General features: G+C 36.3%; 1 protein-coding gene across 4 annotated transcripts in view; it reads left to right on the top strand.

The window, feature by feature from the left end:
• Positions 1 to 26,066, top strand: part of LOC124722019 (beta-1,3-galactosyltransferase 1-like) — a 120,171-nt gene that overhangs the window by 34,614 nt on the left and 59,491 nt on the right. Inside the window, exon 1 of one of the 4 annotated variants that reach the window (XM_047247196.1) lies at positions 18,073 to 18,291. The exons of 2 other annotated variants lie outside the window; for them this stretch is intronic. In XM_047247196.1, coding sequence (XP_047103152.1) covers positions 18,289 to 18,291 — 3 coding nt within the window. In that variant the 5' untranslated portion in view covers positions 18,073 to 18,288. Of the gene's footprint in view, positions 1 to 18,072; positions 18,292 to 18,456; positions 18,593 to 26,066 lie in introns of those variants that run through there. One more of the 4 variants, XM_047247194.1, reaches the window with a different exon arrangement.

Raw genomic sequence — 26,066 nt, 5'->3', positions numbered from 1 at the left:
CTGAAACTGTCATATAACAGAAACAATACACTTCTGGACATGTGTTCTCACTCAAAATATTATGTACTCACTCCCCTCCACAAGTCGTAGAAGTTTTGTTACAGGAATTTCCTAACACCCCATATGTCTATAGAGTGAGCATAGCCTGCTGTGCATGTTATCAACATCAAACCCAGCTAGTCACATGATTTTGGAACCTTTCTGCTTGTCTCCAATTCGTGATAACAGTATATAACTTCAATATTACACATATTCTCCTGGTTTAATATAATGTTTCTGCATATGTGAGTTTTAATAACGGCTATGGTGCAGTATTGCCGTTACTACAGATGCAAAAAGAAGTGTGTGAATCGAAGACCAGTTGCTTTTCATACATATGTACAGCAAAGACATAGCTGTAAATGTCATATTTATTTGAGACAATTTATATGTTGAAAAGAACCAGACACACTATTATAAAGTCTTGTATTGCAGATAATTTCTGTGATTTTATTGCATGTGTTTAAGAGACAAGTGCTAGATAAATTGGCAAGTGTGTCTGAGTAAACTGCCAGTCAGTGAACATATATTGGTGCTGTGTTCATATGCAGATAAAATTTGTACATGACAGTGTAATTAGTTTCCTCTGATTTATACAAGTTCTCAAATTATTGTATGTATCTAAGTATTTCTGCTTGAGATAGTTTCCTATTTAGTGTCATTCATGCAGTCAATTAGATCACATTCAACAAAATAAACAGTCCAGTAGAAAATGTAAAAAACGTTTTTGCCCACTACTTCTTTTATGACTCGAGAATTAGAGTATTGATCTCATACTCTTTTTTTGTGTGTTGTGAGTACATATAAACTGGGACTACTGGCATACATTTCATATGTGGCCCAATTTTATATCTACAATCGACAAAATTCCAATTCACCTTTAAGTAGACCATACTTATTTTGACAACAATGAAATAATAAAACCGAATTTCATAAACAAAAATAACTAAAAATATCATAAAAATATTAATTTTAGCCGAATATAAAAATAAATAAAAAATCAGAAAAATTATAAATTTTAAATGAATATGAAAATAATTAAAAATCAGTTAATCATAAATTTTTATCTGAATCAAAATCCCTACACATGAAGAAAAGTTAAATTTTTTGAGAATTAATTTTAATATGCTTTTCATTTTTATTTTTCCAATAAATTTTTTATTGTTTTATTATTTCTTACTTTTATTTTTTAATTATTTAATTTCTTATTTTAATTTTTGTTTGTTTCCTTCTTTAATTTTTGCTTTTAAATTTTATTTCTCTAATTAATTTTATACAATTTTTATTTATAGTTCTGTATTGAAAATTATGCGTTAAACTCCTTTAACCATTATACATAATGTAAGCTAAAATATCGTTAGAAATTTTATCATGAAGTCATCTTTCAAGTCATATTCATAACATAAATAGGATAATCTGTAATGAAATTATAAGAATTATTTCAATATCTCCTTACAATTGTGTTACACGTTTCAAATCAAAAAATGAATACTAAGCTTTTAAAAAATAATTTGGTGGATCTAAATTTCACCTTTCTTGTCATTGCTTTAATTTTTAAATAGATAGTACATAATTTAACATTTCAAATAAAGAAGACTCAACAAGTTTAATATTTTTTGTTTGAAAAACAACAAAAATTAAATACAGCTTATCAAACTATACTGGATTATACTCATACATTATATCTATTTCAAAATCATTTTTATTACTCAAACCAGCAGTTGCTGTAGTTTGTCATTCAAAGAAAGATGTAGGCATTTTATAGTTTCTTAGTCTTACTTGTTCTAATTCTATGGTTACAATCGGGATCATATTTAACAAAAGGTTCATTAATTTCCATATTTTCAATAACAAATTTTCCTTTGATAGTGATCTTTTATTTTGACTCCAGCATTATTTTTATCAGTCCAGCTAGTAATAGAATCATCAGAACCTGGACTAAAAGTAAAAATAACAGTTAAATCTCCATCTCACATTACTTCTTTATAATCTTTTTAAAAAACACCAATTATTTCTAATGCATAAAACAATTCATTTTATTTTTTTTACGATTGGTATGTGTGTGTCGTCCATTTAAATTTTATCAGAAAGAGATGAAGTTAAATCTAATAAAACTAATGAAGAAATAAATAGATCTTCTGTTTCCAATAAATATAATTTCCTTTTTTATAGTCACAAAAACAAATAATTTTGCAACATAATAGTTAATTAATTTTTATTAGATTTTTCATCATCTGTAGGGTAATCGGAATCATCAGTTCGTACAAATTTCAAATTCATATATAATTGTGCATGATTAGGATGAACCCAGTCATTACCAAACTTACAATAATTTCTACATCCTTATCAGAAATATTTAAATTATTTTTTTCTCATTTAATGAGAAACATTAAAAGTAATAGCTTTCAATTTTCTTCATTTATAAAGATTAAAATTTGTTAAAATAACTAGATAATGACATTATTTTTAGATACAGACTTATTATGAGAATTTTTAAAACCAAGCCACTTACAAAAAACTTCATTATTTTATATAACTTTTTTAACAAGACATATATCAGGATATTTTGTTTTTTGTAGCTCTTATTCATAAAAATTTCCATTAACTTCTTCTCTGTTACAACCTCTTAATCTGTATATGATTAGAGTAAATAACTTTTTCAGTTCGAAAATTTATGTTGACCAATTACCTATTTGGCCATTTGAAAAATTTCTTTTAATTTACTTATTCTTACTTTATTGCCTACTTTATATTTAGGTTTAGTATCTTCAAAATTTGTTGCATAAAAATTTTACAATATTTTTTTCATTTTCTTTCGTTACGTGTTTTGGATTCTTTTTCATAGTTAAATGTACTGTGTGATTATATTCGTCAATTAATTTAGAAACTAAAAATTAATTCATTTAATTTTCTTGTAACTCAATTTTTTCCACATTTTTCTTTAAATTCCCCAATAAATCTTTCAACAACAGATATATTTAATTCAGTAAAAGGTGAATAATGACTAATACTATATTCTTTCATAAGTTTTTGAAAATCTTTATTCCTTACCTTTATCAGTTTGTACAGTTTGTAAATTTCGTGGAGATCTTTGATTTAAAATTTCTTCAAGTATTTCTGAAATAATACTTTTATCTTTAATTGTAACAGCCAAATAAAAAAAATACAGTGAATAAATATTTCATCATTTATTTGTTTTCAAAATCCGTTTTCATTGACCAGAATCCAATTCTATTAAATCCCATTCCCATAAATCATCTATACCAAATGCAACAACATAATTTCTTTCAAAATTTTTTCTAATTAGTTCATGTACTTCATTAATAATTTCTCCTTAATTATTATGTGTAAACCATTACCTACAAAGTTTTTTAAGAAATTTACTTTATTAGTTTCACAAACTGAACAAATTAGTTCAATTCATTTTCACCCATTTCTTTTAGTGTTCTATTTGGATGATGGGTTCCAGTAATTTCTTTCCATTTGAGACTCCATATATGATTGTCTGAAAGCTGATTAAGGTGATTCATTTACATAAGGTAAAATTTCGAGAATAAAATTATTTTTGAATCTACTGGAGCAGTTTTAAAGCTCTAATTTTACAGTTGGAAATTTTTATTTATGCTATATTTTTATTTATTTAGTCATCAGTAGTTATTTCGTAAAGATCATCCAACACACAGTTAATGATGTGTCCAAATTATTAAATGATAAATCTTTTTTATATTTTTACCTCTACCAACAACTTTTTTAAGGGTAAATAATACTCAAATTTATGTGTTTTTTGTTCATTTTGGTTTTAAACGAAAGTCCAGTAATTTGCTTAGACCTTATTTTTTAATCTATTAAATTCATCTAAGGCATAATTAAGTGTTGAATACATATTAGTTTCCTTTTTATGATAATATTCTATAACACAATCATAAATTGTGCTCATAATTTTTAAGGTATGCGCCTTAGAGCACATGTTTACATGACATTTGTGCTTCTATTATCGTGTACTTTCAGCTGTGTAAGTTTGTGCCATGCTTTTTGATACTATATATATATATATATATATATATATATATATATATATATATATATATGTGTGTGTGTGTGTGTGTGTGTGTGTGTGTGTGTGTGTGTGTGTGTGTGTGCCTTCTTTCACCTGCTGCTGCTAGATCCCATTTCCGAAATATTGTATATGGAAATGATCAACCCAAGCAGAAAATAACAATTAAAATGTAAATATCGTGTAAAAAGTGATAACTGCATATACATGGCTATTACAAATGATTGAAGCGATTTCATAAATTCACTGTAGCTCCATTCATTGACATATGGTCATGACACACTACAGATACGTAGAAAAACTCATAAAGTTTTGTTCGGCTGAAGCCACACTTCACGTTTCTGCCGCCAGAGCACTCGAGAGTGCAGTGAGACAAAATTGCGACAGGAGCCGAGAAAGCGTATGTCATGCTTGAAATGCTCTCACATCAGGCAGTCATAACGGTGCAACGACACTTCAGGACGAAGTTCAACAAAGATCCACCAACTGCTAACTCCATTCGGCGATGGTATGCGCAGTTTAAAGCTTCTGGGTGCCCGTAGCCCGCGGAAGTCGACGAATAAAGCAAGCAGGGAGCTAAACGTACCACAGCTGACGGTTTGGAAAATCTTACGGAAAAGGCTAAAGCAGAAGCCTTACGGTTTACAATTGCTACAAGCTCTGACACCCGATGACAAAGTCAAACGCTTTGCATTTTCGGCGCGGTTGCAACAGCTCATGAAAGAGGATGCGTTCAGTGTGAAACTTGTTTTCAGTGATGAAGCGACATTTTTTCTTAATGGTGAAGTGAACAGACACAATGTGCGAATCTGGGCGGTAGAGAATCCTCACGCATTCGTGCAGCAAATTCGCAATTCACCAAAAGTTAACGTGTTTTGTGCAATCTCACGGTTTAAAGTTTACGGCCCCTTTTTCTTCTGTGAAAAAAACGTGTATCTGGACATGATGGAAAATTGGCTCATGACACAACTCGAGACCGACAGCGCCGACTTCATCTTTCAACAGGATGGTGCTCCACCGCACTTCCATCATGATGTTCAGCATTTCTCAAACAGGAGATTGGAAAACCGATGGATCGGTCGTGGTGGAGATCATGATCAGCAATTCATGTCATGGACTCCACGCTCTTCCGACTTAACCCCATGCGATTTCTTTCTGTGGGGTTATGTGAAAGATTAAGTGTTTAAACCTCCTCTACCAAGAAACGTGCCAGAACTTGCGAGCTCGCATCAACGATGCTTTCGAACTCATTGATGGGGACATGCTGCGCCGAGTGTGGGAGGAACTTGATTATCGGCTTGATGTCTGCTGAATCACTAAAGGGGCACATATCGAACATTTGTGAATGCCTAAAAAAACTTTTTAGTTTTTGTATGTGTGTGCAAAGCATTGTGAAAATATCTCAAATAATAAAGTTACTGTAGAGCTGTGAAATCGCTTCAATCGTTTGTAATAACCCTGTATAGGGCATGCACAAATGAAAAGGAGACCTTTGCTTTCGTGGGCGCAGTTCATTGCCTGATGAATTCCTTCCCATCAGCACAAAGTGCAGTTATCCAATTTATTCTTGGCGAAGGGAAGCATGCTTCACAAATTTATCACTAGATGAAAGAGATTTGCAGAGACGTTTGATGCACAACATTCAGGTGGTGTCCCTGCTATGAGGTGGAGTCTGTGACCAGGAAGACCCTTGAGCTCCCTAAAAAATTTCGACCCTAGAACTTCCTCCTTACAGCCCCAAAATCTTCCTATGCAACTCGGATAACTATGGCCCCTTAAAACAATCTGAAAGGTCAGAAGTTCACCTGTTACAAAGAAGTGCAGGACACCACAGAAAACTATCTGTCAACAACTCAGGAGTTTCCACACACAAGCCATCCACACCCTTCCTGCACGCTGTGACCGGTATTTGAATATCAATGACAATTATGTATAGTTGTACTGTTCCACATTAATAGTAATTACAATATCGTCATTAAAATTTCTTTGCCTATAACTGCAGTTTCCTTTTCATTGGAGACACATTATATAATGAAAGAAACCAATCACAAAGTACAACTTCAGTGGGAAACGTAGTATTTAAGTTCTTTTTCTTGTCTCTGCTAGTTTTTAGTCTAAATAAACGGTGTAAATGCGCCTGATAGTATTAGTTTCAAAAACTGTATACAGGGTGGTCAAAAACAGTCTGAAAAGCTTGTAAGGTTGTACAGGGTAGTCTGTGCTGAGAAACAATCGTTACGTTGCACCATTCCCGAGTTAATTAGTATTGAAGTTAGTCAGTCAGGCTGTTGAGTGCAAATTCAAGTGGCCCACCAGATACAATCGGTGCCAGTTGTCATAGCGTAGATGAAAGTGTCTGAGATTGTTCAGCCTTTGGCTTGGTGTCGATCCTTACTACAATCCAATGTCCAATTTTTTTATTGATTTCTTGTTCAGTTTTAGGGAACCAAATGAAGAACACATTTGGTAACACTGTCTCTGTCAGGCCACCTGAATTTGCTTGTGCAATAGCTAACTTTGATGCTAATTAACTCGGAAATGGCACAACATTTCGAATTTCGTTCTCAAAAGTTATTTTTCAGTACAACCTATCCTGCAAAGCCCTTACAAGCTTTTCACACTGTTTCTAACCATGCTTTATATGTGTATACAACACCAGAAAAGATTATTTATTGTAAAGCAGATTTGAAAATTATTAAATGATTATAAGAAATTGATAATAAACAACCAAAATTATAGTTAGCAAATTGTATTGCTTAAATCGTTGACAATAAACCATAACTTAATTTTTTATATCATTGTTATTATTTACAAAAGAACCTGGCACTTTTGCTACAGAGTACAACTGAACTATGGAGAGAAAAAATTATTCTAAAAATTCAGAACTTAATTTGTATATAACAAACCTGATCCTCTCACTTTGGCACATGGACCTCAAATGACAAAGTCTGTGCAATTACTCTACTAACAAAACTGGGAGGGGGGAGGGGGAGCTTGAATCTTGTTGGTCCAGAGGGGAGGAAGTGACCTTCACTTTCCCACTTTCCCACGCGATTGTCCAAGATGCATAGGGTGGGAAGGGGGGGAGAATCTTATTAAGTTCTGACCTTCATTGCACCACACACAATAGCCCAATGACTACGTGATCAGTATCGGATTACTTCATGACCTTGGATGTGCCACATCAATGTTCCACAACCAGGTGCATGGGCAGGACGAGAGGGTTCCCCTGGGCGACCTTGAGTAGAACTCACCCAGCTGCCTTAGGTGTGATCTTATGCTACATGCCCTTATCTTATCTAAAGTAAGTAATGGAGCATAAGCGGTTTGGTCGTTGACCCACCCTAAATAATTGCTACTTATCAATTACTGCATCACTTTACATAATCACCAGAGGTGATGCATCAAGCGATGTTGACCTGTCTTCATATTGATACTGCATAACTACTGACGTGAGGTAAGTGACTATAATCTGTGTGAACTAGAACCAACTGCTTTACCTCAGAAGTTATCGTCAGCTTGTCTAGAAATACCTGATATGTTATCTTCAATTTGTTGAATGAGTGTCATTACAGAAAATTTATTACATGTGGCTGACACTGAAGCTGAAACATAGTCTCAGTACAGGTATATAATTTCAAATGTGAAAACACATTGCCTTCAAAATTTCTTTTAATAGCACTAGGGATGTTCAATAAGTAATGTAGCACTTTTTTATCTGCCAGTTAAGGTTGAAAAAATGTGAAATTTGCTGTGGGATATCGTGGAATATTCCCACTTCAGACCATAGAGTTTCACGAATTTCCGATAGGTAGTGGCGCTATACATAGCCTTCAAAGTATCGTCTGTGATGGAGGTGCATTCCAAGCAGATAGCTGTCACTGAGTTTCTTTTGGCGGAAAACCAGAGCAACACAGATAATGATAAGTTTTAATGTGTATGGAGATCTGGCATGAACAAAAGTACTAGGGGTTGTTATGTGAGCCGTCTGTCATCTTCGCAATAAAGTAAAGTCATGATGACGGTCTCCTGGGACTGTGAAGGGGCTATTCTGTTTGATGTCCTCTCTCATGGTGGAACAATCAGTTCTGAATTTTGTTTTACTACCCTCAAGAAATTGAAGAAACGACTTCAGCATGATCGTCGACACAAAAGAACAGTGAAAAGAGTAGTGAATAATACTGTGTATTTTAATCCTGATTAAAATCAATCTGCCTTCAAATGCAGATAAACACATAAAGGACAATGGAGATGGATTGCGGTTGCACTGACTGCCTGACACAGAAAAAACGCAGTTTATCTGCTGCTGAACACTTCTTTCTACTCCAAAAGGATTTTAGCTTTGTTTATGGCACTAAAGTGGATAGTATGCTTCTGGAAAATACAGTCTTCTTTTAACAGCATGAAGAGATGTAACTACGCAAACTGACACCTAAAAAAGGAGATATTTTGGTCTACTTGTTGAAGTAGGCTACTTCATTTTTGTATGTGTTTTGGAGTCCTTTTGATTCCAGAGAGCAGAGCTCATTCCATACATGGTAGCAGGCAGTGTTCTACCTGTCAATAAATTTTTAGCTAATCAGAAACGTGCTAATATATCTCATATGAATATATATTGTTCTTAGGTTTATGTATGAAAATGAATCAGAAGTTTTATTTGATGGTGCCTATGATAACAAATAGGGACAGAAATGTTTCTCTTCAGTTTTGTGGAGTCAATTGATTATTTATCGATAAAGTATGTCTGTGACTCTCAGTAAGGTCTGCTTACTGTATCCATATATGATTGCTCATGAAGTTTATTTGAGTTATCACAATTGGGAACTGAAGTAGAATTGACAAAAACCTATAACACTTTAGCGACATACTTAAGGCATATTGAAACTGTAAGCAATTATTATAAATAACAAGATGAATGCGCTGCAGCTTCTGCATTTTGCTACAATTAATGTTACCTGTTAAAGTATTCTGCTAAAGAGGACATGAAATCAAACCCTCACTCCAGAGAGTCACAGAAAGATTCTTCCCTTCTTGCCAGTATGTTTGTGGCTTCTTATGGATTAAAAAAATTATAGTCATCACACTTAACGTTTATGCACTATTGCACTCAGCTGTGTAGTCTGCCAGATTGCACTCACTACAGTAGCATTTAAAACCTATCCAGTATATGAAACTCCTTGCCTGAAACTGATTATAATGTCCTATTTGATCTCATTAAAATGATAATATTACACGTTTTGATGTCAAAGAACAAAACTGGCATATACTTTCTCATGTCCACTTTGTTTGATGGCTATTCATTGATTCAGATTTATGTAACATTAACCTTCTTCATTTTATATTTATTCCTAGTCACTTTATACTGCTATACTGTTCTGAACATCTTCTAACTAAAACAAAAATTAATCATGTATTTATTCACGAATCAGTATACTCTGATATAGTCAAAACATTACTTAATAGTGCATTGGTCTGCATTTGGAACTCAATACAGCAGAAGTTCTGTGTGGTCTGGATTAGACAAGTATTAGGTAGGTTTCCAGAGGTGTGTGTCATGAGATGACTATGCATGGGACACAGAGTAACCATACATTACAGGCTGGTGGTTATCAGGTGTGAAGCTGGTGCCCAATGGTATCCTAGATGCATTCTACCAGTTTCAGATCGGACATACTTGGCGCCTAGACATCATAATGAGTTCACTACCATTCTCCTCAAACTAATGGCACACGATTCTGGCTTGTGACATGGACAGTTATCCTACTAGAAGATACCATCGCCCCCTGTGAAGACATCAGTCACATAGTGATGCAGGTGGTCCACAATGGTGCTCACATAGTCCACAGCTGTCATGGTACCTTCTGTTACTAGCACCGTTCCCATGGACGCCCTGGTGAATATCCCCCAAACAATAATAATGCCAGTCAAAATATCCACGGGTGTGCTGCCGGTCTATAGTGTCCAACGGGCACAATATTTCGGCGATCATACATGTCGCCATCACCAGGTGAACTGACGGACTGAGCTCGTGTGAACGTGCGGCACGGAGATCCGTACGTAATGGCTGCTCAGAGGGAACTGGGTTCGGTCGCGGCGGCGGCCGATTTAAATACCCTCCGCCCGCGGCGCGATCCCTCCGCCGTCCGCGCCCCGCGCCACGGTCGCGCGGTGGAACAGATTGCGACGGCGTCTGAGATGACGTCGGTGTGATGGCTCTATCCGCCGTGGTCGTCACAACTATACGTTTTCTCGATTTACTCTTGATTAACCCAATCGCTGGTTCCCAAGCCTTGCTAAGATTATAGCCACAATCACGGTTTATGAGGTCGTCATTGGTGCGAATTTCGATGGCCTCTCTAACAACGCTGTCCCAGTATCTCAACGTCTGTACCAGAATCCTCGTGCGGTCATACTCCATGGCGTGATTTTCCGACAAACAATGTTCAGCGACCGCCGACTTGCTCGGATACATCAGTCGAGTGTGCCTCTGGTGTTCACGGCATCGATCCTCGACGGTACACATCGTCTGACCAATATAGGACTTGCCTCAATGACACGGAATCTGGTACACGCTGGCCTTCCTCAAACCGAGGTCATCTTTGGCGCTCCCCACCAGTGCACGAGTTTTATTTGGAGGACAAAACACAGTTCCGACCCGGTGTTTCTTCAGAATGCGGGCGATTTTCCCCGAGAGTGCGCCTGTGTATGGAATAAATGCAGTGCCTACCTCCTCCCTTGTGACTTCATCCATCTCAACAGGTTGTGCTGCAGTGGTTGGGCGGAGAGCACGTTGAATCTGCCACTCTGAGTACCCATTTTTTCGAAATACAGTTCTCAGATGTTCCAATTCCTGGGGTAGACTCTCTGTGTCAGAGACAGTGTGCGCCCTATGTACTAGAGTTTTAAGTACCCCATTCCTCTGTGAAGGGTGGTGGCAGCTGTCTGCGTGCAAATACAGATCAGTGTGCGTTGTCTTCCGAGACACCCCATGACCTAGGGTGCCGTCAGCCCTTCTCTTGACCAAGACGTCAAGGAAAGGTAATTTACCCTCCATTTCAGTCTCCATAGTGAATTTGACGTTGGGGTGTATGGAGTTTAGATGTGTAAGGAAGTCAAGGAGTTTATCCATACCATGTGGCCAGATGACGAACGTGTCGTCCACGTAACGGAAAAAGCAAGTAGGTTTCCATACGGATGACGACAGGGCTTCCTCCTCGAAGTTCTCCATGTACAAATTCGCTACCATCGGTGAGAGTGGGCTACCCATGGCGACTCCCTCCGTTTGTTCGTAGTATTCTCCATTAAAAAGAAAATATGTGGAAGTCAAGACATGCCTAAAAAGTTCAGTGGTCTTCTCGTCAAACTTCTGACTAATCAATTCTAGGGCTCTCGCAGGGGTACCCTTGTAAACAAGGAAATGACGTCAAAACTCACCATGATATCTGACTCATCCAACCTGAAGCTATCAAGGCGTTTAACAAAATCCACGGAATTACGGATGTGATGAGGGCACCCACATAAGGACTTAATATTCCCATCAGGTATTTGGCCAACAAATATGTAGGTGCCCTGATGTTGCTGGCAATGGGGCGTAATGGTACCCCCTCTTTGTGAACCTTCGGGAGTCCATATAGTCTAGGTGATACCGGACCTTGGGGTAACAATGCCCCCACCAGCCTGTGTCAGTGTTGCAGTGCATGACAACATTTGTGATTCATCTGACCTGGCAACACGTTTCTGTTGATCAAGTGTCCAATCTCGATAATCCCATGCCCATTGCAGTGATAACTGACAATGTTGTTGGGTCAGCATGGCAATCCAAAAGGTTGTCTACTGCAGAGCCCCATGATCAACAATGTGTGCTGAATGGCGCATTATGAAACATTTGTGCCTGCACCAAACACTGTACTCTGTCATCCGATATACTACAGATCGCAGCCTATCCTGCTTTAGAGAGCGGGATAGCCTCCCAGCGCTCCCGTTCTGTGATACGACATAGACGCCCAACACCTTGTCACCTACTCGTTGTTTTACTGTCATTTGTCCGCTTTTCCATAGGTGCTCACGACAGTTGCATGTGAACAGCCGTCCTCTTTTGCAATTACGTCCGGGGACTGCAAATTGTGGAGCCATTCGGGTGAACTCCGCTAACTTCGGTTCGGTTGACTTCGGGTCTGCTGCATTCGTAGTGCTTCTGGTGGCAGACGGTAAAAGGTTGACAGTTTACACTTTACAGTCCCTGTTACTTTCGTCTGAGTCTTGTGTGTACTGTTCGTTACCTCGCTTGTTTTTGTTGTTGTTACTGTGTTGTTCTTATTGTTGTTGGTATTGTTTTTTTTTGGTCTGGTTCTCCTTAGAAATATGGAGCAATACAATTGCAACAATAGAAACTTATATCGCCACGTCCGCTGCAAGCACCCGGCTGCTGTTAGTGAAAAATTTACATGTGTTTTGTGCAGGTATTCCACTCCTAGAGCAGATTCTCTAAAGTGTCATGATAATGTTGTACATAAAACAGAATGCAAAAATATAGTACTGTGTGCTTTATGTGAGTTTGGCAGCTCAAATAGAAACGAAATGCTTCAACGTTATTCATTGCTCCATAATCTAGTTATCCGCGAAGAAAAATCTTGAATTTTGTAATCAAAGTAAATTTTGTGAATGGAAACGTTAATTAGAAAAAGATACTGTGAACGAATTTGTACATGCACGAGAACAATGTAATAAAAGTGTTGATGGAAGCAGTAAGTTATATCTTAAGTGCCATGGTGATGGAAATTGCAAACCCCATGGAAGCAATGAGCGTCAGTTAAAACTAATGGGCAGTAATAAAATTGGTGGTCACTGCTCATCTAGAATGGATGTGACACTTTATCAATCAGGCCAAGTGAAAGTTATCTTTTGAAGCACACATGCCGGTCATCAGCAGGAGATGGGCCGGTTGAGGCTTTCGAAATTTGAAAGAGAGGAAATAGCAAAGAAAATTGCTATGAAAATTCTATTTGATCGCATTCTCAACTCCCTTATATACCCGATTCAAGGTAGTGGTTCGCAGTGTCATAACTTGCTGTCAAGAAAAGAAATCCACAATGTAGCACAAAGTTATAACCTGAAGTCTGAGGCTATAAGACATAAAAACGATTGTACTGGTATGGAATTGTGGGTGAGGGAGATGCAGGAAACAGGATCTGTTGTCCAGTACTACAAACCACAAGGTGTTGCATCACAAGAATACAATCTGCGAAATGAATATTTCGTTTTAATAATAATGAACAAAGCTGAAAAAGATATGTTGGTGAAATTTGGAGGTAATTGTGCTTGTATGGACAGCACCCATGGTTTAAATGACTATGGGTTCGAATTGACAACTTTATTGGTGTTAGATGAATTATGGCAGGGATTTCCATATTCGTTGATATTTTCTAATAGAGGAGATCTTCTAGTTATGGAAGCTTTTTAAGTGTCATAAGAAACACACTGCAAGTCCCAGTACACACAAATGTGTTGATGTCTGACATGGCACATGTATTTTTCAATGCGTGGTGCAAAATAATGACTCCACCCAAGCACAGATTTTTCTGTTCATGGCATGTTGACAGAGCGTGGAGAGGATAAACTGTGTACGGTAAAGGGACACGAAAATCAAGAGCAAGTGTGTAAGCTAATTAGAACATTAATGGAATACGACAGCCGAGAAAGTTTTCAGAGAATTTTAGAAGAGGCTATACACTACATGAAAACAGAACCGGACCTTTCGGAATGTGGGATGTATTTTGAAAAAACCTACAATGCCACATCTATGAACTGGGCATATTATTACCGACAGCACAACACTCCGAACACCAACATGCATTTAGAAAGAATGCACGGTGTGATCAAACACATATATTTGAAGGGAAAGAAGCCAAAGCGACTGGATGTGGCCATCCATGCACTTATGCACTACTTGCAAGACAAGTTGGGTGATAGGTTGATTCATATGGACAAAAGAAAACTGACGATCAAATTATCAACCATTGGCAACGGCATCTATCATCAGAGCATTTGAAACCTGGAAGTGTTATTTGTGGAGATAGAGAGTGGTAAGTAGTATCAGCAAACAATGAGGAGACATATATTGTAAAAAAAAATTGCAAAACAGTCTATGCAAATGTGAGCTACGTTGCTCTGACTGCAAAGCTTGCATTCATGAATGCATCTGTAGTTTTGTTGATTCAGCTATCAAATTCAACATGTGCAAACATATTCATTTAGTTTGCACATTTACAGCTGAAAAAGTTTGCAGTGAACCTGAGTCCTCGGACACTGACTTGATTGTCTGTGAGCCAGGTAGTGGCGATAATCAGAACATCATAATAAAGGCACTGCAAAACCCTGTCACATCGAAACACTTTAAAAGCCTGGAACACAAGCGAGAAAACTTTTGCAACAGTTTAATATATGTTTGAATGAAGCCACATCTGAAGAGGCATGTGAAGTCATCAGCAAATGTCTGTCCTCTCTGATGCCCTCTCTTCAAGCTATGCAATCTACATCAACTAAATTACCTGCCCTTTCATCAAGTAACATTTCTCAATTTGAGCCTCAAAAAAGGTTTGTGTCGACCAAAAGGAAATGGGAAACACTGTATGAGTCAATCATGAAGCCTGACACCTCGGAAAGAAGAAATACTGTGACTGGAATATTACCAACACATCAACATGAGGGATTGAGCAGTGACTGATATACACTTTGCAGGAGTGGTCTTGTGTCTTTAATGTTGAGACTTGGAACGGAGACAATAGACAGTTCTTGAGTGAATGTTTAGAACCCTATTATTCTTGAATTCAAAACACATAAAACATATTTTTTTAATTGACTGCTGTACTGATGGTTTTTTTCATATTTTGGATATGAGGAGCAAGATCAATTACCTCCTTAGCCTCTCCATTTCTGACTGATGAAATACATATCAAAAGCTGGGTAATTCTTCATTCTATTGTATATACCAATACATATCTGCAAATTTTTACAACACTCTTGGAGGTTTTTTAAAGAGGCACTTCATACGTAAATGGAGTGGGGAAAAATCTAATTATCAGTACAGAGGGCTTAACCTCTGTCATACACTTCACTGGTTTGTGAAGTGTGGAATAATGAAAATCAGCTGAGAAGCTACCGAGTATAGATTTGTTTTATCTACATGGCCACACTACTGATTATATTTCAAAATCATTCTCCTTGAATATAATTGTGGATGTATCAAATGTTGCCATTAAAGAATTATGTTGACAATGATATACCAACATACCAAACTTTAGGCTTGTCATGCAATGCAAACCAAATTTCATCAAAATGGTAACTGATGAAATTTTTATAGATATTTGAACAATATGATACAGAATGTCTTATGTGCAATTTAAATTGCATATCTGAGGCATTTAAGACTACAAATCTTTCCAAAGAAAAATAGTATCTTCTACTTAACCATGGTTCAAACCACATAAAAATTGTGCTTTGACCGTTTCCTTTACTTTTATCAGTGTATATATGACATTAAAGTGGCGGGCATTACTGTTTTACACTTAAAAGCAAATACATTTATGCAAGAAATGTGCTTAATGAGAATTAAAGGACAAATTAAAATGATATTACTGGTGGATATTCTCACCACATATGAAAAAATAAAAATACACTTATTACAAACGTCTTATGCCAGCTACACACAAAATTCTTCCATTGAAATTCCAGGTACGTGAAACGAGATATGCGTTGGTACTTAAAAATTAAGATTACTGTGTGCACAACAGTTCGCGAAAACGTCGTTCCCATGATATAACACGTCATGCCTAACAGGGTTACACAAGATTAGCTGTCAATAAGCAATGCATGAGACGAACTGACCACAAGCACATCAGGTGTCGCTGCAGTACATAGATTCCATCAGTAAAAGTCAAATATGCAATTTAAAAATAACCATGATTCCAAATATACACATATAAATTATTCTGAAGCGTTTATTCTACTCATTAGATGAATTTTTGGATATAGTAAGTGGGTAATTTCCCCACTCCCTACCCCAAAAAAATTAAAAATATTAAGTGTCATGTAATATTTTGTAAAATGTAATATCTTGTACAGGCACCTTTTATTTACCTGGCACGTTCCACATCGTTATGAAGTGTTGTATTCATGATCTATGGAACAAGTACTAATCTAATCTAATCTCTAATCTTATAAAATATTGTTAATGACTTCTTCATGACAGAATACTGCTAAAGAACCCTAAACATAATGTTTACGATACTTGGATTATATCATTACAAAACTGCAAGTACCAATGTTTTGGCGAATTGTGGCGCACATAGTAATTTTAATTCTGACATGCCAATGCATCTCTCATTTCACGTTTCATGTACGTGTAAATTCAATGGAATGGTTTAGTGTGTAGCTGATATGAGATGCTTGTAATAACCTTTATGATGGTATGTTGTCATTTGGTTCTTATATGGGCTAATGTTCCATTATTTATATAAAAATTTGTAGCACTTCTTGTAATTTTATTACAGATCTAAAGATTGTAACTTAGTTTTACCGAAACTGGTTATCTACAGTGAAATTTTTTGTAGTGATCTCAGCTAAGAAGTTCTTCCTCTCCTACGTAAACACTGCGGATTGGCCCTTTGAGCTAAACATGAATAAACTAATAGTATGTTTTATGTTTACAAAACCGTTGCCATACCACTTGCTAACATCACAATCAGCGTTACTACAAGTAAGAACAGCCCGTTTCATGAAAGGACTCGAATAAACCGATTTACAACAAAAAAACTGTACAAGAATAGCAGAAGTATAAATGTGATTTGGCGTAACAAAACAATTATTTAACTTAATGAAACAGAAATAAGGACAACAGTCGGATTTGTCCTGAGGGGCATTATGGATATTATGGAAGGGTAGGGAATTTTTAGCATTTGTCAGCAAATTTGATAATTATGAAACATGGTAAAGAAATTATTTAGCTGGAGAAGTATACAGAAAGGCTTCATTTCATAAATTCCAGCAAAAACAATTTTCAGTGCATCTTTTGAGGTAACTAAAAGACTTCATCATATGACTCTGAATGTACGTAGATATACATAATTTGATTAAAATGTTTATGATATTTATATTTGTTTTAGATGCAAATATTTCTGTAGAAAGTTCCAACCTGTAAACTACTTAATTAAGTGGTTAGGTGGATACCACTATTCACAACGATTTGAAGATGAGTAAGTATAATAATAATAGCAGAAAAAGTTAGAGATGTGTGAAAATTTGACAGTGTAAAAGGCAGAAATACCCAATGGTAACTAGAGGTTGTAGTGACACGGAATAGATAATGTACACTAAGACCATTGGTTTGTAATTTATGAACGTTTATAGGAGATGTCGTAATATTTGATCTTGTCACACTAGTAGTTGAAGAAGTGACAGAGCGTTATTAAAACATGTCTAACATAAAATTTTATTTCACTGGCGACTTTCGTAACATGATTGAATGTGTCCTATTTTATACAGTGTATTTCATTTATGTGTGATATGTATATTCTCATACTTGAGATGAGATATATGGCAAGTCAAGGAACTGTATATTCCGATTTCGGTTACTAATAACGGAAATATCTTTTTTTAACAAAATAGTTTCGATGATGCCAATTTACTCTTCTGTAACTTCTAGTGGCAATTATCAGTGCTGTTCTGGCAATTATTGAAACCAAATTATTTCAGGTATTGAGTTTGTGTTTAATACTACCCTCTGTATAAAGATCCGAATCTGTAATATTGTTCTTATATATTTTTGAGGGACTTAATAAAGTTACTGAGCAAAAAAGAAACTCTGCTTTGCAATATCTGGCATACAGTCACCCTCGACGGGAAATTTACGCAATAAGTGTCTCACATTACACTCGTAACATCGCTGCTGCAAAGACATGATTTGACTGTCAAATAATCAGTGACTAACAAGAATACGGACTTCACTAATAATGCAGATTAGGTGTAAAATTTTGAGTTAGTGGAGCATGATTTGTTTGTGACGTTTAAGAAAAATAAAGAAAGTATTTAAAAATAGATATGTGATCACATTTTGCGTGTGCATGTTTGTACCCAACACCTACGAAAGATGAAATAGCTGTAGTAAGTCCTGCTGCTTATAATGTCATGAAAGCTGTCATATGGTAAGCTCACGACAGTTCTTGTAATTACTTTAATTACTATCTAAAGCTGGCATACAGTAATTTTCCGCAGTTTAGATGTGCTTGATTATTTTACGTAATTTGCTACAAAAGTTTAGCAGATAACAGAACGTCGAAAAATGTAGGTGGTATAGGGCACACAGATGTGGGAATCTCGTCAGTGAGCAATTTATGCCAAGTGACACCTTTATCCTTGGATCATCGGTTTGATATGTTAATTCTGTGACATCAGCGTAGAGTGAAAAACTGGATGTACACCTGCTACATATTTAATGATGATATTGTACGTATCTAATCATTTCTTAACTTGGATTATAGCAGACCAGCCTAATATTTCCGTATTAGCAAGACGTTTTACGTGTTTTACTAAGGGAAGATGCATGACGTTTGATTACTGAAATGCGGGTCTGCTTCAGCTGAGCTTCATAACTATTCCTGTTATCCGTATGCTAACTGAATCGTCCCGTTGTTACGCAGGAGAGCAATTAGAATACGGAAACTATATTTGGTGTCACTTATTTCATACCTACGAGCTATTGTTGAGTCGTTAACTAGTTAAACACAGCTCTGAGTTATAAGAAGAACAAGCCACAGGTGACTGAAGACTTAAAGTATCATGTGTCACACGTTATCATATCTCACATTCAGCATAGCTGTTACATTGTTAAGTGCCAATTGTATAAAAGCTACATAGTACTTGTTAAGGGCAGCATATTGAGTATTCACATAAGGTGTGCGTTTCCAGAAATTTCAGCAAATAAAACTTTGAAAGATTTATTATGTAAAAACCTTTAGCATGGTGTGTGCCAGGAAAGGAAAGTGACATGAGCGCATTGCAGTTAGGGCTTCCATTCAGTTTCATGAGAGAAACATTTGTACGTCATTTTAATTTACACAATTTTTTGTGTGCCATACTTTATTACTTAAAAGTTTAGTAATGTCTACTGCACATAAAGGACATTATTGTTACTGTTACCATATTAACAGTATATAATTTCAAACTGAAATGTTTGTAAGGTCTTTAGTGAGGTTATACATTATAGGTCTATGTAGCCTAAGTGTATCAGTTGTTTTATTGGTGGAATAATTATGTTGTGCATCTCAATGCTTACATGGAATGTTCATTGCAGAAAATACGCAGCAGCTAGAAGTGTCTTATAGACAGTTTATGCATAGGCCTACTGACAACAGCCTTACAACATATTTACTTTGAGGCGGCACATATTCAGCATTGCTGGTAGAAACAAAAATCAGGTGCAACACTCCTAGCTTCAGGAGCAATTGGTTTGTTCTTAGAGGTGGTATGAGTTGTTGGTTGGGTGGGGGGGGGGGGGGAGAGAGAGAGAGAGAGAGAGAGAGAGAGAGAGAGAGAGAGTGTGTGTGTGTGTGTGTGTGTGTGTGTGTGTGTGTGTGTGTGTGTGTAAGGGAGGGGGGTCATTTAACCCTTGTTAGGCACAGTTTAACAATTTTCTGAATTGGATTTTCTCATTTTATTGTAGTGTAGTTACTCCTCTCTAATGTTATTAATAGCAGCTCTCAGTTTAAAAACAGTGACATTCATAGAGACATGGAAAAAAGGTGATCTCCGTAAATTGTAGTGTAACCAAAGATCTCAATTATGCAAATAAAAAAATTGTTCACTCTTCCCCAACTGAGTAAAATTTCTAACAGACAATAAGTAGAGTTTTAAAATTACGTGGAAATCTGTATGACAGTTCACAGTTTCTGCCACAATTCTTGGGTTCATTCATTAATTGATAATTATGTATGAACATAAGATTTCGGTCCAACTGCCTGAAAGGTGCATATTTCAAAATCTCCTCTCTTCACATGTAGCTTGTCACTTCTATATAGACAAGCATGATTTTTGCATAAATGTTCCATAACATAATACATATATTTAAATAATACTTATAATGAAACTTGGATTTCTGGACTTTCAGAAAGTTAACAGTTGCCACCTGATTCCCTGAAGGTGAAACTGTGTCTTGAAATAACGTGTACTTGTATAAGGTTGTTGACAGACTGTCATTTAACTTCTGAAAATGTCATGGTTATTGAGTGTATATGTGATTTGGATTATTTATTCGCCTAGGGATCATCTCACAATGATATAGGATTTGTTGTTATACAATGAAAATAAATAGATCAAAATAAACACACACAAATAGTATGTAAGTATGCTTCTATGAGACGAGGATATTTAATTGCCAGTGACCCTGTTGAAGGAACCATCCCAGCATTTGCCTGAAATGATTTGCGGAAACCTAAATTGAGATGGCCAGACAGAGCAAACTCCATCCACCGTAATATGAGGTCAGTGTCTTAACAGGTACATTGCCTAATTTGTTTGGTTTCTATTGTACAATGTCCTTTAATTTATGCACAATTTGCTCCATATAACATAAAACAAAACATAATTTTACTGTGCAGTAAGAACATCCACTAATGACTGCTGGACCTTGGGCATGCTGCTATGTCCGTTCTATTAACTCCAGTCTATTTAGAAAGCTTACTCTGGGCCCATGAACATGCAGCTAAGTCCAATGCATGTCTTCGTGTCCTCCCAACAGGCTACCTGAAAAACTGAGTCGGCATCTTCCTATGGTAAGTGGGATGTTGAGCTCAGGAGAATGATAAGACATTACTGTTGCACATCATAGGTCTTTTTTAGTCCCTTTTTTGCAAGTTTAAAAGTCGTGTCCATCTTGTACCTTCAATCTCTAGTAAAAAGTCCCATGGCCAAGAATTGAATGTATATAGGAATGTTGCCACAAGACAATGACTGTTACAAACTGATGATAGAACTTCAATTCCTTCACCCGAAGAAATTTCTAAGTGACAGATGTCTGAGAAGGGGTGGCATGTACTTCGACTAGCCATAATGATGTTTGGCAAAATGCTCATGAACATATTGAAAATAATTTAAAAAATGGAAACTGAAGAGAGTGTTAATTCAAAAATGTCTTGTGAGAAGGAAATACATGAATGAAATTGAAATGACAAAGTACTTAAACTCATTCACAATGACAAAAAAAACAGAGATGACAAAAATATTAAATGTAGTAGTGATAAATTAACAATTGTCATCACAATATTCAGTGCCCAACAAAGTGCAACAGTCAGAGTTTGAGCTAGAGGGTTTAGACATGGGTGTTGTTCTTATCACAGAACATTGGTGCAAAGAATCAGAAATCAATCATGTAATCTTAAAGTCTTAAGATTTAGCATGTGCATACAGCAGAACATCTAAGAAGTATGGAGGTAGTTGTACTTATGTAAAACAGAAGTGTCCGTTTAATTAAAGAGTAAATGTAAATGTCGTGGGACTAGGACCTCCTGTTGGGTAGACCGTTCGCCAGGTGCAAGTCTTTCGATTTGACACCACTTCGGTGACTTGCACATCGATGGGGATGAAATGATTATGATTAAGACAGCACAACACCCAGTCCCTGAGCGAAGAAAATCTCAGACCCAGCCGGGAATCAAAGCCGGGCTCCTTAAGATTGACAGTCTGTCGCACTGACCACTCAGCTACTGGGGGCGGACAATTCAAGAGTGATCACATGCGCAGTCAGTGAAGAGAAGCATTTTGAGTTGTCAGCAATAAATTAAGGGACCAATATAAGTGTAGAAAATTGACTATTGTATGTGTGTACAAATCTCCTAACAGAGAGAGAAATATATTTTTGTTTAAACTAAATAGGGTCTGGATATGATATCTACTCCAAAGGACAAGATCCTCACATATGGAGACCTAAATATAAATACACTGAATCCTGATACTACCTGTAATTTATTCTTAAGCATCAGTCAGTTTCAATTTAGTGTCAATGGTTAGCAACAAGAAGAACAGACCAATCAATAACAGTTATTGATCATGTTTTAACAAATTTAGACAAAGAAAACTGTAGTGTGGGTGAATGAGAGCTAGGGTTATCTGACCACTTCAAGTCAAACTGTAAATATGGAAGTGGCCACAGCAGAAACATTGAAAATCCATATTTATAAATGAATATTTTCTAAACCAAAAAGGTATGACTTTTTCAAACAAATAGCAAATCAAACATGGGAGTAGTATACACAGAGGTAGATGCAAATGAAAAATTCAAAAATTTCACGACACTGTTCAAACTAAAATTCAAAGAGACTTTTGCTAAAATCCATTAGCATCAGTGGAACAAAACATATGGACAACAAAGGGCAAAAAAAAAAAAAAAAAAAAAATCACGCCAAACACTGAAGTACCTCACGTCCATAAAAAACAGCCAATCTAATACAGATTTCTCACGCTTTTATAAACAGGATAGGGAAACAAACATGAAAGTTCTGCTTACAGCAAAGAGGGCTCATAATTCCAAATACTCTTAGCTGAAAACAAAAACAAAGCATGTGGAATATTGTAAAGGAGGACACAGGTACCAGAAAGATGAATAAAACAAACCTACAGATCCAAGACAAGGGACCCTAATAGCTCCAAAACCTTTGCAAACTATATAAATAACTACTTCAGCTGCAGAGGAACAAAATTACAAGAAAAATTTCAAACAGCCCCCTTATGTCAAAAAGTTTACTGCATTCAAAGCTATTACTGCCCACAACAAAATAGTAAGTCTATAGAGCAGTTGTTGTGGTTGTCAGTCCAAAGGCTGGTTTGATACAGCACTAAATGGTACTCTATCTTGTGCAAGCATCTTTATCTCGGAATAATTGGTGCACTCTACATCCTTATGAATCTGCTTACTGTATTCATCTCTAGGAATTTATTTTTGCTCCCCCCCCCCCCCCCCCCCCCCCCCACACACACACACACACACACACACACACACACTCACTCTCCCTCTCTCCCTCTCTCCCTCTCTCCCTCTCTCCCTCTCTCCCTCTCTCTCCCTCTCTCCCTCTCTCCCTCTCTCTCTCTCTCTCTCTCTCTCTCTCTCTCTCTCTCTCTCTCTCTCTCTCCCCCCCCCTCCCCCCCCCCCTCAAATACCAATATGGTGATCCCTTGATGTATCAGAATGTGTTCTATCAACTGATCCCTTCTTTTGGTTAAGTTGTGCGACAGATTTCTTGTCTCCCCCAATTCCATTCAGTACTTCATCATTAGTTAAATGATCTATCCATCTAATCTTCAACATTCTTCTGTAGTACATCACTCCCTTCCCAACCACTGCTTTCCTTTCATGTCCCCTTACTCTTATAACTGCCATCTGGTTTCTGCACAAGTTGTAAATAGCCTTTGCTCCCTGTTTTGTGCCCATGTTATCTTCAGAATTTCAAAGAGAGTATTCAAGTCAATGTTGTCAAAAGCTTTTTCTAAGTCTACTAATGCTGCAAACACAGATTTGTGTTTCCTTAATGTATCTTCTATGAGAAGTGGTAGGGTCAATATTGCCTCGCATGTTCCTACTTTCTCCGGAATCCAAACTGATGTTCCTTGAGGTCGGGTTCTATAAGTTTTTTCATTCTTCTGTACAGAATTCGTATTAGTATTTTGAAACCTTGACTTATTAAAATGATAGTTTGAAATATTCACATCTGTCGGCACCTCCAGTTAACAAACTGAAAAATAAAATTTCAGCAGGTTTGTATGCTGTTCCAGCTTGTCTTAAGGACTGTACAGGGAGCCTAACATCACAGTTAGTTGACATTATAAAACATTTGTTCAAATAGGGTTGCTTTCCTAACTACTTAAAGTATGCTAAATTACTGCCTCTCTTCAGAAAGTGACATGGAAGATATCTACTATTGGAGGCCACTTTCACTACTCTCATGCTTTGCAAAAATAATAAACACTATTGTGAAAGATAGATTTATTAACTATTTAAATAAATACAACCTCCTTTCCAATGACCAGTTTGGTTTCTCACCAGAAAACTGTACCGAATTAACAATTGTGCATCTCTCAAAACATGTTGTAGAAGCATTGGGTACAGTGAACTATATACCATGTATAGTCCTCAGTCTAACTAAAGTATTTGACACAGTCAACCACAAAATACTGTTAATTAAACTAGATGAATTGGGAATAAGGGGGCTGGTGAAAAAAATGGTTTCAGTCATATCAATAAAATAGAGTACAGTTAACTGAGGTTACACATTTATCAAGTAGCTGTAAATATATTGAAGAAAATACTCTTGACTCTAAATATATAAATATAGGCTTACCACAGGATAGTGTGCTAGGTCCAGTACTGTACCTTATGTTCATTAATGATTTATGACAAAGTATCAAGTGTGGGCAAACAATATTGTTTGGAGATGACTCTAACATACTGATTACCAACAAGTTGCAAGAAGCACTAAGAGAGAAAGCTGATGAAACTTTTAGTAGTGTCTGTAAGTGGGCAATAAACAATGAAGTCACACTTAATACAAAGAAAACAAGCAATATCAACCCATACATTAAAAAAAAAAAAAACAGATTTTAATTACCTGAAAATAAATAGTGAATTTATACTGTGTGTGGAAAGCACAAAATTTTTGGAAATGCGTGTTGACTGTCAGTTAAAGTGGGAAGAGCATGTAAAAATACTTATCAACGGAACCTCTACAGATGCTGTTGCCTGCTAATTTTTACATCAGTATGTGATGTTTTATGCATCGAATCAGTTCATTTTGCTTATATTCATTCTGTTATTAGTTATGCCATAACATTTTAGGGAGTGAACAGAAATAATATTAAAGCTCTATTCAGACTGCAGAAAAGAGCATTATGTATAATGACCATGAGTGGAAGCATGGATCATTGCCTCAAACTTTTTAAAATGCTGCAAATATTAATTTTTTCTTGTCAATATATTTTAGTGTTATGTAAAAAAAAAAATATTGACTACTATGTTAAAAATTGTTTAGTACATGATTATAAAACTAGAAACAGTTATAATTTGCATCTGGAACAGAAAAAAATAAAGTTAAAGCTCAGCAGAGTTTATTGTGCATTGGAATCAAATTATGTAGTAAAGTACCACAACATATAAAAGACATAGAAACTATTTGCTCTTTCCAAACAGGACTAAAAGATTATTTACAAAATAAAAGTTTGTGTGTCGTAATGGAGTAGGCTACCAGATTTGAAACAGGTTACCTTATTTAAGTAGTACTGTATTATTTATAATAATAATAATAATAATAATTAACCAAGGTTAAAAAACAAATGTAATTAGATTAAATGAAAAGGCATTGATGGCTACTATATAATAGATTAATTTTAAGCTGTTAATTTTCCAATGTTTTGAATGATGAAATCCCTGCAGTGTATATTGTTTCAGTGATTAATAAAGAAATCATTGAAAGGATCATACCCTGCTGATGAGATTCTTTTTGCCAGTAACTTTGTGCGTTCATTCCACATTAATTGAATATCTATATTCACCCCTAAACACTTCGTATTTGTTATACAATATGTAGATTTATCATCTATGCTTAATGTAGCAGAGTTATTTCCCCTCTTTATGACTGGACTCGCATTCGGGAGGACGACGGTTCAATCCCGCGTCCGGCCATCCTGATTTAGGTTTTCCGTGATTTCCCTAAATCACTCCAGGCACATGCCGGGATGGTTACTCTGAAAGGGCACGGCCGACTTCCTTCCCAATCCTTCCTTAATGCAATGAGACCGATGACCACGCTGTCTGGTCTTCTTCCCCAAACCAACCAACCAACCCTCTTTATGTAGGAGTACATACTCTTTAGTCCAGCATTAGTTTACTGCATAAAGCCCAATCATAAACATCCTTGAATGTTTTCTTTGCTTTCAC

The sequence above is a fragment of the Schistocerca piceifrons genome, chromosome X (assembly GCF_021461385.2).
Source record: "Schistocerca piceifrons isolate TAMUIC-IGC-003096 chromosome X, iqSchPice1.1, whole genome shotgun sequence".
Lineage (NCBI taxonomy): Eukaryota > Metazoa > Arthropoda > Insecta > Orthoptera > Acrididae > Schistocerca > Schistocerca piceifrons.
Note: the sequence above shows the minus strand (reverse complement) of the source record. Positions and strands in the feature narration are given on the sequence as shown.